This window comes from Carlito syrichta, unplaced genomic scaffold (assembly GCF_000164805.1).
Source record: "Carlito syrichta isolate Samal-C Ts95f unplaced genomic scaffold, Tarsius_syrichta-2.0.1 Scaffold123615, whole genome shotgun sequence".
NCBI classification, from domain to species: domain Eukaryota; kingdom Metazoa; phylum Chordata; class Mammalia; order Primates; family Tarsiidae; genus Carlito; species Carlito syrichta.
In genome coordinates, this window is record NW_007067711.1 from 107,723 (window position 1) to 125,488 (window position 17,766).

The 17,766-nt window shown below is 43.0% G+C and overlaps 1 protein-coding gene across 1 annotated transcript in view; it reads right to left on the bottom strand.

The window, feature by feature from the left end:
• POM121 (POM121 transmembrane nucleoporin) overlaps positions 1 to 16,850 on the bottom strand; it is a 24,653-nt gene extending 7,803 nt beyond the window's left edge. The window contains exons 1-9 of the mRNA XM_008048463.2: positions 16,629 to 16,850; positions 15,840 to 15,998; positions 13,548 to 13,628; positions 10,564 to 10,741; positions 2,715 to 2,806; positions 1,568 to 1,641; positions 956 to 1,080; positions 742 to 842; positions 269 to 447 (exon numbers count right to left, since the gene is read on the bottom strand). Coding sequence (XP_008046654.1) covers positions 269 to 447; positions 742 to 842; positions 956 to 1,080; positions 1,568 to 1,641; positions 2,715 to 2,806; positions 10,564 to 10,741; positions 13,548 to 13,628; positions 15,840 to 15,998; positions 16,629 to 16,693 — 1,054 coding nt within the window. The 5' untranslated portion in view covers positions 16,694 to 16,850. The remainder of the gene's footprint in view (positions 1 to 268; positions 448 to 741; positions 843 to 955; positions 1,081 to 1,567; positions 1,642 to 2,714; positions 2,807 to 10,563; positions 10,742 to 13,547; positions 13,629 to 15,839; positions 15,999 to 16,628) is intronic.
• Positions 16,851 to 17,766: the final 916 nt, after the last annotated feature.

Here is a 17,766-nt window from a genome sequence, read left to right on the forward strand (position 1 = left end):
CCAACTCAAAAAAAAAAAAAAAAAGAGCCACAACAAAGCTGCTTTCCTTAGCTGTAAGTGTTGTAGCACACCTTTCCTAAAATTCCCCAATAAGAGAATTCTGAAGCTTTTAGGCTTGGGCCAACTCAGGTTTGGTAAGCCAGAGTACATTCAACATTAGAACAATTTCCAGCAACTGGCAGACATGATGCTTTTACTCCATCTAAGCAAAGACTGATACTCAAAAGCTGACAGCATCATATGCTCCAAAGGCTCCCTCCCCACTCACCTGGGAGGGATGGTAGGCTTGAGGAATTCTGCATCTTCCTCAAGCTCTCTAACAGTGGGTTAGTGCTGGGGGCTGGCAGGGAGGCTGTTGACGAGGCAGTCCCAGCAGCAGGCAAGGTCAAGGTAAAAGAAGGTTGAGTGGTGGGCGGGGTCTCAGTGACCGAGTTTGAGGCAGCATCTACGAAAGAAAAGGTAAAGCTGTCCTGGTCTGTTCAGGACTTTTCCAGACAGCCTATCAGAGAGTGGAGGGGATGCTCGGGATCTTAGGACAGCTCATCTAGGAATGACTCCCCTTGAGCGCAATGTTCACTGTTATCCAGGTTTCCGTGAAGACTCATATCGAACTCTTCCTGGGGTTTGCCCAGAGAAACCCATTTAAAAAAAGCAGAAAACCCCCCAAAACACCAAAATAAAATCAAAGGAACCAAACACTTCAAACCTCTCGTGTGTGCAGTTGATCTGTTCTCCTTATCGGTCTTGTCCTCTAAGACCTTGTTAAACCACTGTAAAGAAGCTTTCTTTTCTAAGTCTATATCTTCAGCAGTAATTGAATAGCCAAGCTGGGGAGGTGGAGGCTACCAAAGAGAAAAAGGACAAGTCAGGTCAATCAGAAGAAACTTGTCCTTAGCCTTCCTAAGACTTAGGAGAGTGAAGCCAGGGTGGGCAGGATTGGTGGACAGGACCATACCAAGGACAGCTGCTCTCCTCGTCTAGATGGCAGTAGCTGAACTTTCCGTTTACGCTGCCCAGAGCTGCCAGGCGTAGACGAGGAATTCCACGAGTTCTGTTTCTTCCGGGGGGTTGTGTCTGCAACTAGAAAAATAAATCTTGACTTGTTTGCTTCCAGAAATGGACAGTTTTGTCTCTCCACTTGGTTTTTAACACGGAGTTTATAATGGGTATCTCTGACAAGATTCTATCTTTCACGGTTTGGGTGCTTGGATGGTGTTTGCAAGATTATTTCCTCTTAGTCAAGAGGGTATTAAAAAGACAACTGTTCCAAAGACATACAAGCTGCTTACAGGACAGTAAATACCTGGATCGCCCACAGGTGCTTCAAAGTGAGCTTGGCTCTAGCCAACCACTACCCTACATTTTACCGCATTTGCTGTGTTCCCTTTCTCCCTTATCAGACTATAAACCTCTGAAGGACAGGAAACCTCTCTCTGTGACTACCAGGCCCTCAACACAGTAATGCTCTGTATGTTTTTTCAATAAGCATGAATCCCTATATCCTCCATAAATACTTCCAACCATCACCACCACTCCAGCAGCCACTCCTGCTAACGCAGTAACTTACCCCCTTCTCCCTGGAACTCCTTGTCTGCTGCCAATGGAGTTGAGGAACTGGAATGATGACATGGCTCTTCTTCTCTGTTGGGAGAAAAGGCAGAATTCACTTTAGCAAGACTTCCTGACCAAGTACTGGAAAACTTCTTATATCCTCCTAACTACCAAGTTGCCAAGGCCTAGAATTAAGATCTCAGTATGTGTGGTAGCGCGCGCCTGTAATTCCGGCTACTCGGAAGGCTGAGGCGGAAGGATCGCTGGAGCCCAGCAGGTCGAGGCTGCGGTGGCCGGGAGCAGCCACTGCACTCCAGTCTGGGCGACAGAGTGAGACTCCAACTCAAAAAAAAAAAAAATCTCAGTATGAGATGGACACAGAGGCTCACACCTATAATCCCAGCACTTTGGGAGACCGAGGCAAAAGGATTGCCTAAGTCCACGGGTTCGAGACTAACCCAGGCAACTTGGCTAGCCTCATCTCTACAATAAATCAACAAATCAGTAGGGCATGCCTGTAGTTCCAGCTACTTGGAAGACTGAGGCGGGAGGACCGCCTGAGGCCAGTGGGTTGAGGCTGTAGTGGCCATGAATGTGCCACTGCACTCAAGCCTGGGTGACAGAGTGAGACTACAACTCAAAAAAAAAGAGATCTCAGTATGCCAGGATAAAGAAAGTCAAAGGAAAATTCCAAAAGAAATGAAGGGAGACAGTTATGGAAGTCATGAAGAAAACTTTTGTCTTACAACAGCCACAAAACAATGACCTTCAAAACCTTATGTACAACCTGCTGAATCCCTGGGAGTTCTAGCCATATTTGATCCCTGAGGGATTGGAGCTCCAGACAACTGTTAAGGAGAGGGGGTCAGCTAGAGTCAAGACTCTGAAGGTTACTGCCTGCTGATACGACTCTCTCTGTGGCTTCTGATCTTGCACCACGATGCCTCCTGCGGCAGTGAGGCAGACAGCTAGTGGCCACTGCAGTCAGTAGGTAAGACATGAGAGCAATCCAGGTGGGTGCTTCACTGTCCTCCTACGGCTTACCTTCTTTGAGTCTCCAAGTCAGAACAGCACAAAGCCTAACAGTCAAATACATTTTCCTCCTTACCTCATCTCTCATTCGTCCACATAGCAAATGGTAACAGCAGAAGAATGCTGATTACCTTATTTTCTTTGCTGGCCTCTCTGGTGTCTGGGAGCGGGATGATGCTGGGCTAGAGAAGGGTGATGAGCTGCGGCCACTTCTCTTCCAGAGCTACAAGTCAAACCAAGAGTGAATGACTGAGCCAGTTGATAATTTAGCATTTAGCGTCTGGCCCTCAATGTAACTTTGCAGTTCTATTCGTCACGGCACATCAAGCTTTTGTATGTGACTAAAAAGCCACAGAATGCTAATAAATGTAAAAGGAACAAAAGTACTTTTTGCATATACTAAGAGGTGAAACATGACATTCAGTAATGGTACAGAGGTATGACACACAAACCCACTCGAGACTGTCTCTGGCAGGATGAGAGCAAATGAAGACAACAAGCAAACGCAGTTAGTTTTGCTTTCATCACATTTTCAGTCTTAATTTACTACTTTATTTTTAAAAACGTGCTGTTAAGACATTGATGACTTTTGTGACATTTATGACATTGAACACTAGGTGATTTTTTTTTTGGTAGAGATGAGTTAGAGATAATTATTCATATATCTGTTCCTTCTATCAGGTGAGTCCTTGAGAGCAAGGATGATGCTTTCGTCTCTGCTTCCTTCAAAGGGCAGTAGTAAAGGAACTGGCTTAGAACAAATACTGCCAATATTCTTACGTAAGTGTTGAGCCTAATTACAAAGTTACTAAACTATCACCTTACACCACTTTTTCCTCCTTAAAAAGTAAGTTTCATCATACAAGTATAAGCAGGAAGACAACAATGTTTAATAAGAGTCCAAAAGAGAGACTTCAGATAAGAGACAGGTGGTAAAGCAGAACATTTTCATAAGACTACTGTCAGGAGGCCGGGCTCGGTGGCTCAGCCTGTCATCCCAGCACTTTGGGAGGCCAAGGTGAGTGAATTGCCTGAACCCGTGGGTTCAAGACCTGCCTGGGCAACGTGGTGAGACCTCAACTCTACAATACATCAAAAAATCAGCCGGGCGTGGTAGCGTGTGCCTGTAGTTCCAGCTACTTGGAAGGCTGAGGCGGAAGGATCGCCGGAGCCCAGCAGGTCGAGGCTGCGGAGGCCGGGAGCGGCCACTGCACTCCAGTCTGGGCAACAGAGTGAGACTCCAACTCAAAAAAAAAAAAAAGACTACTGTCAGGAAATCCAAGGCCCAGAATGAGCTTGAGAAAAATGCTCACAACAATAACAGTTTTTTAAAGTTATGCTCAGATAAAGAACAAAAAAGGATAGTCATCTGGAAAGAGCAGATCATAAGTTTTAAAAATAAGTGATTACAGGAATATAAAAGAACAGAATAGAGAAATCCATCGAAGTGACTCAAGAATTTAATACATAAGTGGCAGTCTGATCACTTCAAATCCTTAATACTAACTCACTGGTACTCACACATGACTATTCACCAGTCACTTACAAAACTTTAAAAGAACATAAATGCCTGAATCTCACACCTTGTGCTTTTAAAATAATGTGCCTGGACACTGAGGGATACACATCCCTGAGCAAGCAAGGGTCAGAGGTGGCAAATTATAAAGTTTAGCCAGGATTTAGGACAATTTGGTTCAATAATTACAGGAAAAAAGTATTATATATCTACTTTACAAACTGGACAACACGGACACTCCAGATGTAACACAGACAAAGGTGTTTGCTATCACTTCAGCATCCTACTGAAAGTCCTAGACAAGTGCTATAAGGCATAAACAAGCAGTATAAGACTAAAACGGAAGGAAAAAACTGTCATTATTGTAAACATAGCAGCATTTATAAAAATCCTAAAGAATATACAGATAAATATTCAGAATTTAGCAAACTTTCTGAATATAAAAACAGACAGAAGATACTACTTATAAATAGTAAAAACATAAACCTAGGAATACATCCAATAAAAGAGAAGTAAAACATCTCCACAGAGAAATTTTGAGATGACATAAATAAAGGATTTACCATGTTCATATACTGGAAAACTCAGTGTTATAAAAATGTCAATTCTATACAAAATAATCAGTAGATTAAAGGAAATCCCAATCAGTATATCACTGTCTTTTTTTGGTGGAAATTGACATGCCGATATAAAAATTACATAGAAATGCAAAGGCCAAGGCCCACGACGATCCTGAAAAAGATATGTGGGATAACCTATTCTAGATATTAAGACTTAATGGCACAAAGGCAGAAAACAGAGACCAAAGGAACAGAAAAGTCTAGAAATGAAATCACATCTATATGGATACTCAAAAATCAACTCAGGTAAGATGGTGGATCTACATACGAGAAATAAAATAAAAAAGCTTCTAGAAGGTAGCATAGGAGAAAATCATCATGATGTTAGATAGTCAAAAATTTCCTGAATAGCATACAGAGTAGACTAACTAAGAGAATACAAGTCGGGCTCGGTGGCTCAGCCTGTCATCCTGCGGCTCTGGGAGGCTGAGGTGAGTGGACTGCCTGAACCCACGGTTCGAGACCCGCCTGGGCAGGCGAAACCTCATCTCGACAATAAAATAAAAAAATTAGCCGGGTGTGGTGGCGCACGCCTGCAATTCCGGCTGCTCGGAAGGTTGAGGCGGAAGGATTGCTGGAGCCCAGCAGGTGAGGCTGTGGTGGCCGGGAGTGGACACTGCACTCCAGTCTGGGCGACAGAGTGAGACTCCAACTCAAAAAACAAAAAACAAAAAAAAAAAACAGAGAGTACAATGGCAAGTCAAAGAGAAGAACATTTGTTGGTTGCAACACATAACTGACAGAGGGCTTGTGGCTAGAATATATAAAGAACTTATTTAAATCAATAAGTAAAAGAGCCAAGAAATGTGAACATACACTTCACTAAAAAAGAGGCTGGGCATGGTGGCACACGCCTACGATACCAGCACTTTGGGAGGCAAAGGCAAAGAGGATTGCCTGAGCCCAGGGTGTCAAGACCAGCCTGCATAACACAGTGAGACCTTGTCTCTACAATAAATAAAAAAATTAGTCAGGCATGGTGGCAGGCGCCTGTAGTTCCAGCTACTCAGAAAGTTGAGGCAGAAGGATCGCCTGAGCCTAGTAAGTTGAGGCTGAGGTGGCCGTAAGCACGCCACTACACACTACAGCCTGGGCAACAGAGTGAGACTGGGATTCAAAAAACAAACAAAAGATACACAAATAATCAGCAAACAGTTCATACAGGTTGCAACAATAAGAATACACAGTAAGCCGGGCTCGGTGGCTCAGCCTGTAATCCCGTGCTTTGGGAGGCTGAGGTGAGTGGATTGCCTGAGCCCGCGGGTTCGAGACCCGCCTGGGCAACTTGGCGAGACCTCATCTTTACAATAAACCAAAAAATCAGCGGGGCGTGGTAGCGTGTGCCTGTAATTTCAGCTACTCGGAAGGCTGACACTGAAGGATCGCCAGAGCCCAACAGGTCGAGGCTGCGGTGGCCGGGAGCGGTCACTGCACTCCAGTCTGGGCGACAGAGTGAGACGGCAACTCAAAAAAAAAAAGAAGAATATACAGTAAAAAGTAAATTTCCTTTTTGCCTCAATAATTATTAGCACTTTCTAATATACAGTATCAAAATTATTCTATGTATATTAAAAGATTAAAGAAATCAGCAGCCCAAAAAGTAGAGAACACTATACATACAGTTCTGCACCTTGTTTTTTTTTTTTTTAAGTTGGAGTCTCACTCTGTCACCCAGACTGGAGTGCAGTGGCTGCTCCCGGCCACCGCAGCCTCGACCTGCTGGGCTCCGGCGATCCTTCCACCTCAGCCTTCCAAGTAGCCGGAATTACAGGCATGCGCTACCATGCCCGGTTAATTTTTGATTTATTGTAGAGATGAGGTCTTGCCAAGTTGCCCAGGCGAGTCTCGAACCCATGAGCTCAGGCAATCCACTCACCTCAGCCTGCCAAAGTGCTGGGATTACAGGCTGAGCCACGAGCCCGGCTTGCACCTTGTTTTTTATACAATTTGAGATAATTCTGATGGGTACCTATTAAACTGCTTTCTTTTTAATAGTTACACAGTATTTCAACTTATAGAAATACTGTTGTTAGTTATTCAGCCAGCCCCCTGAAAAGATACATTTACATTGTTTCCAACCTTCTGCTATTAATGCTACATTTAATTGTACACTCTTTGAGTATATGAAGGGGGACCTGAAAAAAACCTGGAATTTACTCATAAAATTTGTGTGGCCAGGCATGGTGGCTCATACCTGTAATCCCAGCACTTTGTGGGGAGAGGTGAGAGGATTGCCTGAGACTAGCCTGGGCAACATGGTGAGACTTTGTCTCTATAGTAAGTAAATGAGACGAGCATAGTAGCATGCACCTATAGCATAAAAAGATGGGCATGGTAGTGTGTACCTATAGTTTAAGCTACTTGGAAAGTTGAGGTGAAAGGATTGCCTCAGTCCAGCAGATCGAGGCTACAGCAGCCATGAGTGTGCCACTGCACTCCAGCCTGGGTGACAGAGTGAGACTTCAGCTCAAAAAATTTTTTAAAAGTCCATTTATTCTTACATGTTTAAACTTCAATCACTTCAAAGTACTCTATTTTAATGCAACACACCTATCAAGACAACTTTTCTACTGCTCAAAACAGTTTTTGAACTTGTCAATTTTGTTTTTATTTTTATTTTTTTTGAGTTGGAGTCTCACTCTGTCACCCAGGCTGGAGTGCAGTGGCTGCTCCCGGCCACTGCAGCCTCGACCTGCTGGGCTCCGGCGATCCTTCCGCCTCAGCCTTCCAAGTAGCTGGAACTACAGGCACACGCTACCACACCCAGCTCATTTTTGATTTATTGTAGAGATGAGGTCTCGCCAAGTTGCCCAGGCTGGTCACGAACCCGCGGGCTCAGGCAATCCACTCACCTCAGCCTCCCAAAGGCACGGGATTACAGGCTGAGCCACCGAGCCGGCTAACTTGTCAATTTTGATGCCTTTCAGTGCTTCTGTTTCACCTCTTCCACATAGCCAAAATGTTTGCCTTGAGGATTTTTCTTCCAGGGAAACAAACAAAAAAAGTCACTATGGGCGAGTTGGGGTGGATAAGGAGGGTGGGAGATGGGGGTCATACCATTTTGTTCAAAAACCCCTAAACACTCAGTGCACTCATAAATCACCCATCATGAAATGGGCAAACGTGTTGACAGACTCTCCAAAAAAATTCACTGAAGCTGAATGCAGTCTCTTACTGATGCCAATAGGTTCCTGGAACACTTACCTAGCAGGGAAACCTGTACTACAAGGGGCTCGCCCTCCAAAGGATAATTCCATTTTGGGGGGGATCCCCTCCTTGTATGTGTACAAGGTAAAGCTGCTGGATCAAATAACACGTGCACCTCTAATGTGGACAATTGCCAACACAGCCCTCTAGAGAATCGCACCAGTTGACACTCTCACCAGCAATGCATGAGAAGCCTGTTTCTTGTAATAATGTACCTCTATGGTTTCTATTTCACATTTAAAACTTTAGTTCAGAGCCGGGCTCGGTGGCTCAGCCTGTAATCCCATGCTTTGGGAGGCTGAGGTGAGTGGATTGCCTGAGCGCGCAGGTTCGAGACCCGCCTGGGCAACTTGGTGAAACCTCATCTCTACAATAAATCAAAAAAATTAGCTGGGCCTGGAAGCGCCTGCCTGTAGTTCCAGCTACTTGGAAGGCTGAGGCGGAAGGATCGCCGGAGGCCAGCAGGCGAGGCTGCGGTGGCTGGGAGCGGACACTGCACTTCAGTCTGGGCGACAGAGTGAGACTCCAACTCAAAACAAAACAAAACAAAAAAACTTTAGTTCATTTAGAATGGCTTTCTCTAATACAGGAAAAACTCTTGAATATGAGAAGGAAAAAAAAAAAAAGACCAGTAGCCCTTCAGAAAAATGGGCAAAAGATATGAACAGTTATAGAAACGGAATTGAAAATAATCATTCAATGTATGAACAGATGATCAAACTCATAAGTAAAGCTTACTGAAAAGTAACAAACTTACTCATAAGAGACGAAAATTAGATACTATTCTTCACCTGTCAAATTGGTGAAAACCCAAAGCTGCCATAATTCAATCTGTTGGTGAGGCTGTAGAGAAATTGTCCCTCATACAATGCCCACAGGAATGCTAAATGGTACACACTCTGCAGAGCTGAATTTAATAACACTTAGCAAAATCACACATGCATTTAACCTGACATGGGAATCTGATTTTGAGGAATCTATTCCAGAGCTATAATTGCCAAGGGCGAAGTGACGGATCAACAAAAATATTCTTTGCAACACTATATATAGTAGCAGAAGACTGAAATAACCCAATGTTTATCAATAGAGGACTTGAGTAACTATGCAGGTGTACTTTTTTGTTTTTTTAGATAGGGGATTGTAACATTTTTGCTATGGACTGACCTCTACTACATATTAAGTGAACAAGATCAAAGTTCAAACCTGTATATATTGTTCACTGCTTTAAGTGTCAGAAGGTTGGGATTTACAGAAATGTATACTGATTTGCATATAGTTAAAAAATGAGGAAAAATAAAAAAGCATTAAAAATTGAGAAGAAGGGAACAATGGGGAGTAGAAAGGGATGAAAATTGGATTTCTCTGAGCATATGTTGTCTTAGTGTATATTCTTTGGAACAATTATATATTTTACATAATTAAAAAAACTATTTCAAGGCTAGGCTACAGTGACTCACATCTGTAATCTCCATAATTTGGGAGGCTGAGGAGGGAAGATCGCTTTAAGCCAGGAGTTTGAGACCAGCCTGGGCAACATAGCAAGACCCTATTTCTATAAAAAATAATTTTTAAAAAATTAGCTGGGCACAATACTGTGTCTACAGTCCCCCACTACTTGGGAGGCTGAGGTGGGAGGATCACCTGAGCCCAGAAGGTAGAGACTGTAGTAAGCTAGGATCACGTACCACTGTACTGCACCCTGGGCAACAAAGCAAGACTTATCTCAAAAATAAAGATACAATAAAACAAAATAAAATACTTACCATAGTGCTTAGCACAGAGTAAGTGCTCAAAGGAAATTATCCACCTCTTTTTTCCATTTCCACATCTACTCTGGCTCAGCAATCTTTCATTTATATTACTGCTACAGCCATCTAGATTTGTCTCAAAATTCTCTCCCTTCAAAAATCTTTCTCCATACATGCTTTATCTTTTTTCCTAACTACTATTAGGTACCCACTTATTGGCTTACAGCACTGTAATGGGTGCTTTTCAAATACTAATTTCAGTTGTCACAATCCTTCAGAGATGAGTAAAAGATGTTAAATGATTTGGCTGCTCAAGACCTCATAGCTACTAAATGCACTAAATGAGGCAAGATTTGAACCCAAGTAGGTCTGGCAGTAAAACCTGCTCTGTTCCCTACACTATGCTACAATCCCTCTAAACAAGAATTATGGACTTTCTTGTTTAAAAAAACTTTCTAAATTCTAAATGCCTATAGCGTAAATCTCTTTTATGACCCAAAGCAATCAGGGCTCAACCTGCCCTTTCTTTCCTTTTTTTTATTTTAAGGATGTGGAGTACAATTCAGGGTTTGGTAACAAATGTTCAGTGTGCAGGTACCCCTGGCGATGAGGTGTGCCCCTCAACCTACCTTTTCAACCACATTAACACCATTTATTGAATTGTTCACCCTTCATCGATTTATCTGAAATAGCTTTGTCTTGTATGAGGTTTCTACATGTGCGCCGGTTGACTTTCTGGGCTTTCCACTCTTTTCCACTGTTCTACAGTTATCAATCAATGTTTGTATATTCAGAACATACAATACTAATGTCTGACAGATGGGAGCAGTAAGCCTTTCCTAATCAATTAATGCTGGCAACTCATTGCTCTCACATCCCAAAACTGTACCTGTGACTGGGAGAAGCCTCGAGTAGAGCTATAGGAACTGGCAATGGCATTGCGCCTGGAGCTGGGGATGCCGCCGGTGTACGTGCTTGTCGAAGAGCTCAAGGAAGAGGTGCGGGATCTCTTACTCGTGGGGTCGTCTGAGCTCTGGGAACTGAGGCCTCTCTTGAGAGACCCGGGCCTAATCAGAAGGGAATAAGACAGTTAGATGTACTGTTGGAGGTAATATTCTTTTGAGGTTTCAACCACGGTCATGTCACCTTTCTTAATAAGCATGAAGGGAAGAAAATAACACTTTGAATCTTTACAGCTCACGCTCCGGTTAAATCTGACAGTCAGCAGAGTATTTAAAACTTAAATATATGATTCCATTTATATAATATTCTAGAAATTGCATACTCATCTACAGTGGCAGAAAGCAGATAAGTGAATGCCTGGAGACAGGAATGGGACTGGAGGGAGGGATTAGAGAGAGGCATGAGGACACTTCTGGAGGTGATCAATGTGTTCCTTATCTTGATGGTGGGATAGTTTCATAGGTGGAAACATGTCAAAACTTAACAGATTATATACTTTAAACAGTTGCAATTTACTACATATCAATTACACCTGAATCAGATATGCCAGGTGTAGTGACTCACACCTGTAATCCCAGCACTTTGGGAGGCAGAGGCAAGAGGATTGCCTGAGCCCACAGGTTTGAGACCAGCCTGGGCAACAGAGCGAGACTCTAACTTCATCTCCACAAGAAATCCAAAAATTAGATGGGCTTGGGGCACACGCCTGTAGTTCCAGCTACTTGGAAGGCTGAAGTGGAAGGATTGCCTGAGCCCAACAGGTTGAGGCTGCGGTGATCATAAGGGTGCCACTGCACTCCAGCCTGGGTGACAGAGTGAGACTCTGACTTCAAAAAAAAAAAGATATACAGAAATAAGAGGGGATTTTTTCTAAGTCTTTAACTGAAACAGAAATTTCCTTATACATCTTTCCTATAGGATAATCATCCAACCCATTACAATGTAGACAACTCACCATCTCCTGCAGCAGTGATCCCCAACCTTTTTGGCATCAGGGACCAGTTTTGTGAGAGAATTTTTCCACAGACCCAGGGGTGAGGTGGGGGGAGATGGTTTCAGTATGATTCAAGCACATAATATTTATTGTGCACTTTATTCCTATTATCATTACATTGTAACATATAATGAAATAATTATACAACTCATCTTGAAAAAAAAAGAGGCACAGACAGAAGTGGTAAACAAAATAATAGATGGGTCACACGCAAACTAAAATAAGCATCAGATTCAGACATAAAGCCTGATACCAGATATAGCTGTACAACTGAAGTACATCAACTCACTTGCTACTCACTGATAGGGTTTTGATGTAAGTCTGCTATCTATCTATCTATCTATCTATCTATCTATCTATCTATCTATCTATCTATCTATCATTTTTTGAGCTGGAGTCTCACTCTGTCCTGCTGGACTCAGGCAATCCTGCCACCTCAGCCTTCCAAGTAGCTGGCTACAGGCACGCGCTACCATGCCTGGCTTATTTTTTTTATTTACTGTAGAGAAAAGGTCTCACCAACTTGCCCAGGCTGGTCTCGAACCCCTGAGTTCAGGCAATCCTCTCGCCTAGGCCCCCCAAAGTGCTGGGATTACAGCCCTGAGCCACCGCGCCCAGCCTGCAATTGATTTATTATGGTCTTTGTGCAGTCAAACCTCACTGCTCATGTTAATCTAAATTTGCAGCTGCTCCCCAGTGCTAGCATCACCGCCTCAGCTCTATCTCAGATCATCAGGCATTTGAGCCTTATGAAGAGCACACAACCTAGATCCCAGGCATGTGCAGTTCACAATAGGGTTCAAGCTCCTGTGAGAATCTAATGCTGCCACTGATCTAACAGGGGATGGAGCTCAGGCAGTAATGTGAGCAGTGGGGAGCAGCTGTAAATACAGATGCTTTGCCTGCTTGCCCGCTGCTCACTTCCTGTACAGCCTGGTCACTTCCTGCTCACTTCCTGTGCAACCTGGCCTGTGGCCTGGGAATTGGGGACCCCTGTCCTAGAGTGAAACTTGTCAACCATGAACCAGTTTATTCTTATACTGGAATCAAATGTATTTCCTCTTACTTCAACCCATGGATCCTATTTGAAGCCAAATCAGGCAAATTACTTTGCTTTTTTCATGTGATAGTCCTTTAGTTTTTGGTGGACCACTATGCTTCCCTCTCTTATTTCCTTATTCCCTTTGAGAATTTTCTCCTCTGGGGCTGTTATTTCTATACCTTTAAAACCCCCTCACCCACCATGACAATTCCTTTGGGCTGCTACAAATCTCAACATCTTTGTTGCTTCACTGGAAATAAATTTCAGTTTGTGTACATCCTCTCTTGCAGTGTGATATGCTGAACTGAACACCGCTCCAGGGACAGTCTGAGCAGAACTAAGAAAAGCAAGGCTGCCACCTACCCATCTCATTCTAGTCTGTCGTCTAACAGCACAGAGCAAGAGCACATTAACTTTCTGGCAGCCACATCATACTGCTGACTCAGATGAAGTGTATAAGTTATCCTGTCTTTTCACACAAACTTCTGAGCCATGTTCCCTTCCAATCAATTCTTCCTCCAGTGTGTTTTTAAACTCAAACACAGAAACTTAATACTTAAGTTTTATATTGTTGCCTTTTATCCATTGCACAAATCTTGCAATTTTTCTGTTTATATGCTTGGTTATCAAATATATTTACAAACCCTCTTAGCCTTAGCACATTTCACCCACATTAATACAAAAATATGAAAAAGAATTGGGCAGAAGACAGTTGATTGTGGTAAGTTACTCAAAACATTCCTCCCTGATTTCATTTCAAAGATATGAACCTGAACTAATTAAGCAACACAAAAAGCAAAACGGAAAATCTGCAGCTCTGGTAATGCCCCTTCTCCAAATAGCTGGTATTTCATCCAGATGGACTCTCACTTACTTAGGCACAAAAGAAGCGGGGACTCCATTGGCCACCAGGGGCTCAAATGCTGAATGGCCACTTCCACTGCTATCATGGCGCCTGTGAGAAATCAAAAAATTCTCAGTGAAATGACATGACTGTTTTTTTCCTTCAAGCACACTCTTATACTCCTGGGACTTTACACTGTCTCTGTGGAGCACAGATTCCATGGTAGACCAGAAAAAGGTTGTTTAAAATCCCAAGCTTCTAAAAGATAAACTTAATCTAAGATTACACTTTGTTAATAAGAACAGTATGAAAAATCTGTGAACTTCATATCAAAATATTACAAAAATAAATACCCCAGGCCGGGCATGGTGGCTCAAGTCTGTATTCCCAGTACTTTGGGAGGCAGAGGTGAGAGGACTGCTTAAGTTCAGGGGTTCGAGACCAGCCTGGGCAACTTGGTGAGACCTCATCTCTACAACAGATCAAAAAACTAGTTGGCCATAGTAGCGCGTGCCTGTAATTCCAGCTACTCGGAAGGCTGAGGCAAAAGGACTGCGTTAGTCCAGAAGGTTGAGGCTGCAGTGGCCATGAGTACGCCACTGCACTCCAGCCTGGGAGACGGAGTGAGACTCCAACTCAAAAAAATAAAATTAAGTAAATAAATAAATAAATGTAACACCCCACACCATCCACAGATTTAAAAAAAAACACAAAAAACCACCAAGAAACAAGTTAGGGGACTGGGTTCGGTGGCTCAGCCTATAATCCCAGCACCCTGGAAGGCCGAAGTGAGAGGACTGCCCGGGTTTAAGACCAGCCCGGGCAACTTGGCGAGACCTCGTCTCTACAATAAATAGGCAATTAGCTGGGCATGGTAGTGCGTGCCTGTAGTTCCAGCCACTTGGAAGGCTGAGGCGGAAGAATCGCCAGAGCCCAGCAGGTTGACGCTGGGGTGGCCATGAACATGCCACTGCACTCCAGCCTGAGTGACACAGTGAGACTCCAACTCAAAAAAACAAAAACAATTTACGGACCAACTCACATATCACACAGTGCTCCAGAGGTTAAGATGCCAAGTCTGTTAGAGAAAAACTCTACATTATCATATATAAGAAGAGCCTATACACAGCGCTCAAGATCACTGCTTATTTAAACTACGGCAAAGGCCAAATAAGAATCCTCAGTTACAGGCTCACCACAGGGTTGAGAAAACTCAGCACCCTGGAGAACGTGAGGAACCTGTCTGGAACATAAGAACAGCTATTTCCCCTCCACCTCCCCACCCATCCCTTCTCCTGCCTAGCTAGTTAACATTCATGCAAATCACTCACTTGACCCCCAACTATAATTTCTATCTCTAGTCATCAATTCCCGATCTTCCTATACTAAATATATCTGCATTTATTAGGATTTCTCTCACTTAACTTTGTCACCTACGGTACCAAAAGATGGTCTACTTTGAAACTGTCAGATATGAACAATCTACTCTAGGTAATGGGAACAATAGGTATATTTTCTAGGTGTGGAATTCACTGTTTCCTCAGAAAGCTCTTCCTTGACCACTTTGTATAAAGAAACCCCCTTCTTATTACCTTTATTAATCTTGGTTTATTAAAATCCTTGTATACTTATAAACTATATTTACTTTACTGTTCTATCCACAGTACAGAACAGGGTCTGGGGCAGAGTAGGTGCTCAATAAATATTTGTTAAATTAGAAAAATGGGTGGAATCCTTAACTGACTCCTTGGAAAGCCACAAATAGTTCAGTATTCTAACCAGTCACTTCAATTTCCTCTCTTTCCATAACTTAGAAAATGGACTATTTACTCCATTTTCATTAAATTATCATATAAACCAATAAGGAAACTGGTTTTACTCTCATTACTGATAAATTTACCATGGTCTAGTTTTCACTTTTCTTTGACAAGCATTTCCTTCAGCACAATTATGACACTTAAACTGGTGGCTACCCAAATAACCGAACAACAAAATGTGAGGGGAAGACTTTGAGCATTCTCTCTTGAAAATAAAAAAACACATTTGCATCATAAATATGAGGCTAACACGGCTAACAGCTGTCAGTTTATCTCTAGTAGTTATGGGAAAGGGATATTATAAAATATATCTAACCTGTGCCTTAAGAAATGCATAGCATTAAAGCCCTTATTACCAGGCTCTTCTATGAAAGTCAAAGAAGGGACTCTATTAAAGCTCACAAACTGGAGTTGGCCTTGCTATTTTATGGGAATGGCCTACATTTCATCAAATTCTCAGGAGTCCACATGGAAGGCCTATTCACTACTCTACTGAGTCTGTTACCTTCTTTTATTTTCCTGTCCGTCAGGAAATATTTGGTCTTCTTCCTCCACTGTCCTTTTCTTCTTCTCTTTGAGGGCACTCAGTACAGTCTCCTTTGCACATGGGTCTGGGGCATTACTTGATGGTGAGGTCAGTGTTGAGCTGATTATCTGCTCTGGTCTGCAACGAAAGACAAGATTCTAAGCCAGGTGCAGTGGTTCACGCCTGTAATCCCAGTACTTTGGGAGGCGGAGGTGAGAGAACTGTCTGAGTCCATAAGTTCAAGACCAGCATGGGCAACTTGGCAAGACCTCGTCTCTATAATAAATCAAAAAAAATTAGCTGGGTGTGGTGGCACACACCTATACTTCCAGCCACATGGAAGGCTGAGGTGGAAGTATCGCCTGAGCCCAGCAGGTCAAGGCTGCAAGGCTGCGGTGGCCGTGAGTGTGCCGCTGCACTCTGGTGACAGAGTGAGATACCAACTCAAAAAAAACCAAAAAAACCCCACAAAACTCTAGTAGTAAGATATCTTAATTACCATGATATAGCACAGACTTAAGAAACTGAAAATCAGAAGCTATTCAATAGGCAAAAACATAATTTATATACTAAGTTAACAGTTAAAGCTAATTTTTGTTAACAGTAAAAAGTGAAAAAAATTTTTTTGTTTACTACAATTAGGGATTTCTCATTCAAATAAGCAGTTACTTCCTTTTTTGGCATTACAGTAATTTAGTCAGAAGAACAACTGTAGAAGAATAAAAGTGGACACAAAAGGCAAAGTATTCTTCCAACAATAATACTCACATTGCAGAACGAGTCAGTTTGCTGTCTGGAGGGGCAATCCTCACGGTCACTGGACTACACACCATCTTGGAATTTCGAGGAGACAGCACAGTCTTTTTGTGATAACCATTCCAGCACACTGTGGGAAGTACCCCCACTACAGAATATTGGGCCTGGTGGATTGGATAGCGTCTTCGAGGTGTTATTAGAACCCGATTTGATAAAGTCCCACTATCCCTGCAGAGAATGGAAGACACATCATGGAACCAAAGAAACTCAAAAGAATGTCAAAAATTTAGATGGCTAAAGAACCACATAAGTTTGGACATTTTCCAGAGAGCCTAAATCTCTAAGGAACACAGAACACAGTATTTTTATGGCAACTTTCTCTTATCCCAGCTAAAAGCAGAAAGTGACAGCTGCTTAACATCTGCCTCTACAACGGACTTCAGCAATTTGAGAGGGAAACTGAAAACCCTGCCAGTACAAGTAAAACTTCAACGAAGCCGGGCTCGGTGGCTCAGCCTGTAATCCCGCGCTTTGGGAGGCTGAGGTGAGTGGATTGCATGAGCCCGCGGGTTCGAGACCCGCCTGGGCAACTTGGCGAGACCTCATCTCTACAATAAATCAAAAAATCAGCTGGGCATGGTAGTGTATGCCTGTAATTCCGGCTACTCGGAAGGCTGAGGCAGAAGGATCGCCAGAGCCCAGCAGGTCGAAGCTGCAGCGGCCGGGAGTGGTCACTGCACTCCAGTCTGGGCGACAGAGTGAGACACCAACTCAAAAAAAAAAAAAAAAAAAAAAAACTTCAATGAAAGAAAAGAATGTTTGTTGGGGTGTACAGGGAGGAACTTTTCAAGAATCTCTCAATCTTTTATGCTAAATCTCAAGTAATGCCCCAAACCAAACATTTTTAACATCTAGTTCATCTTCTCAACTAAATGTATTTATCAAGAATCTATGCTGGGAACGTGGCTCACACCTGTAACGTCAGCACTTTGGGAGGCAGAGGCAGGAGGACTGCTTGAAGCCAGAAGTTTGAGACAAGCCTGGGCAACAAAGTGAGACTCCATTTCTACAAAAAACTTGGCAAATTAGTCCAGGGTGGTGGTGTGCGCCTGTAGTCCCAGATACTTGGGAGGCTGAAGCAGAAGGACTG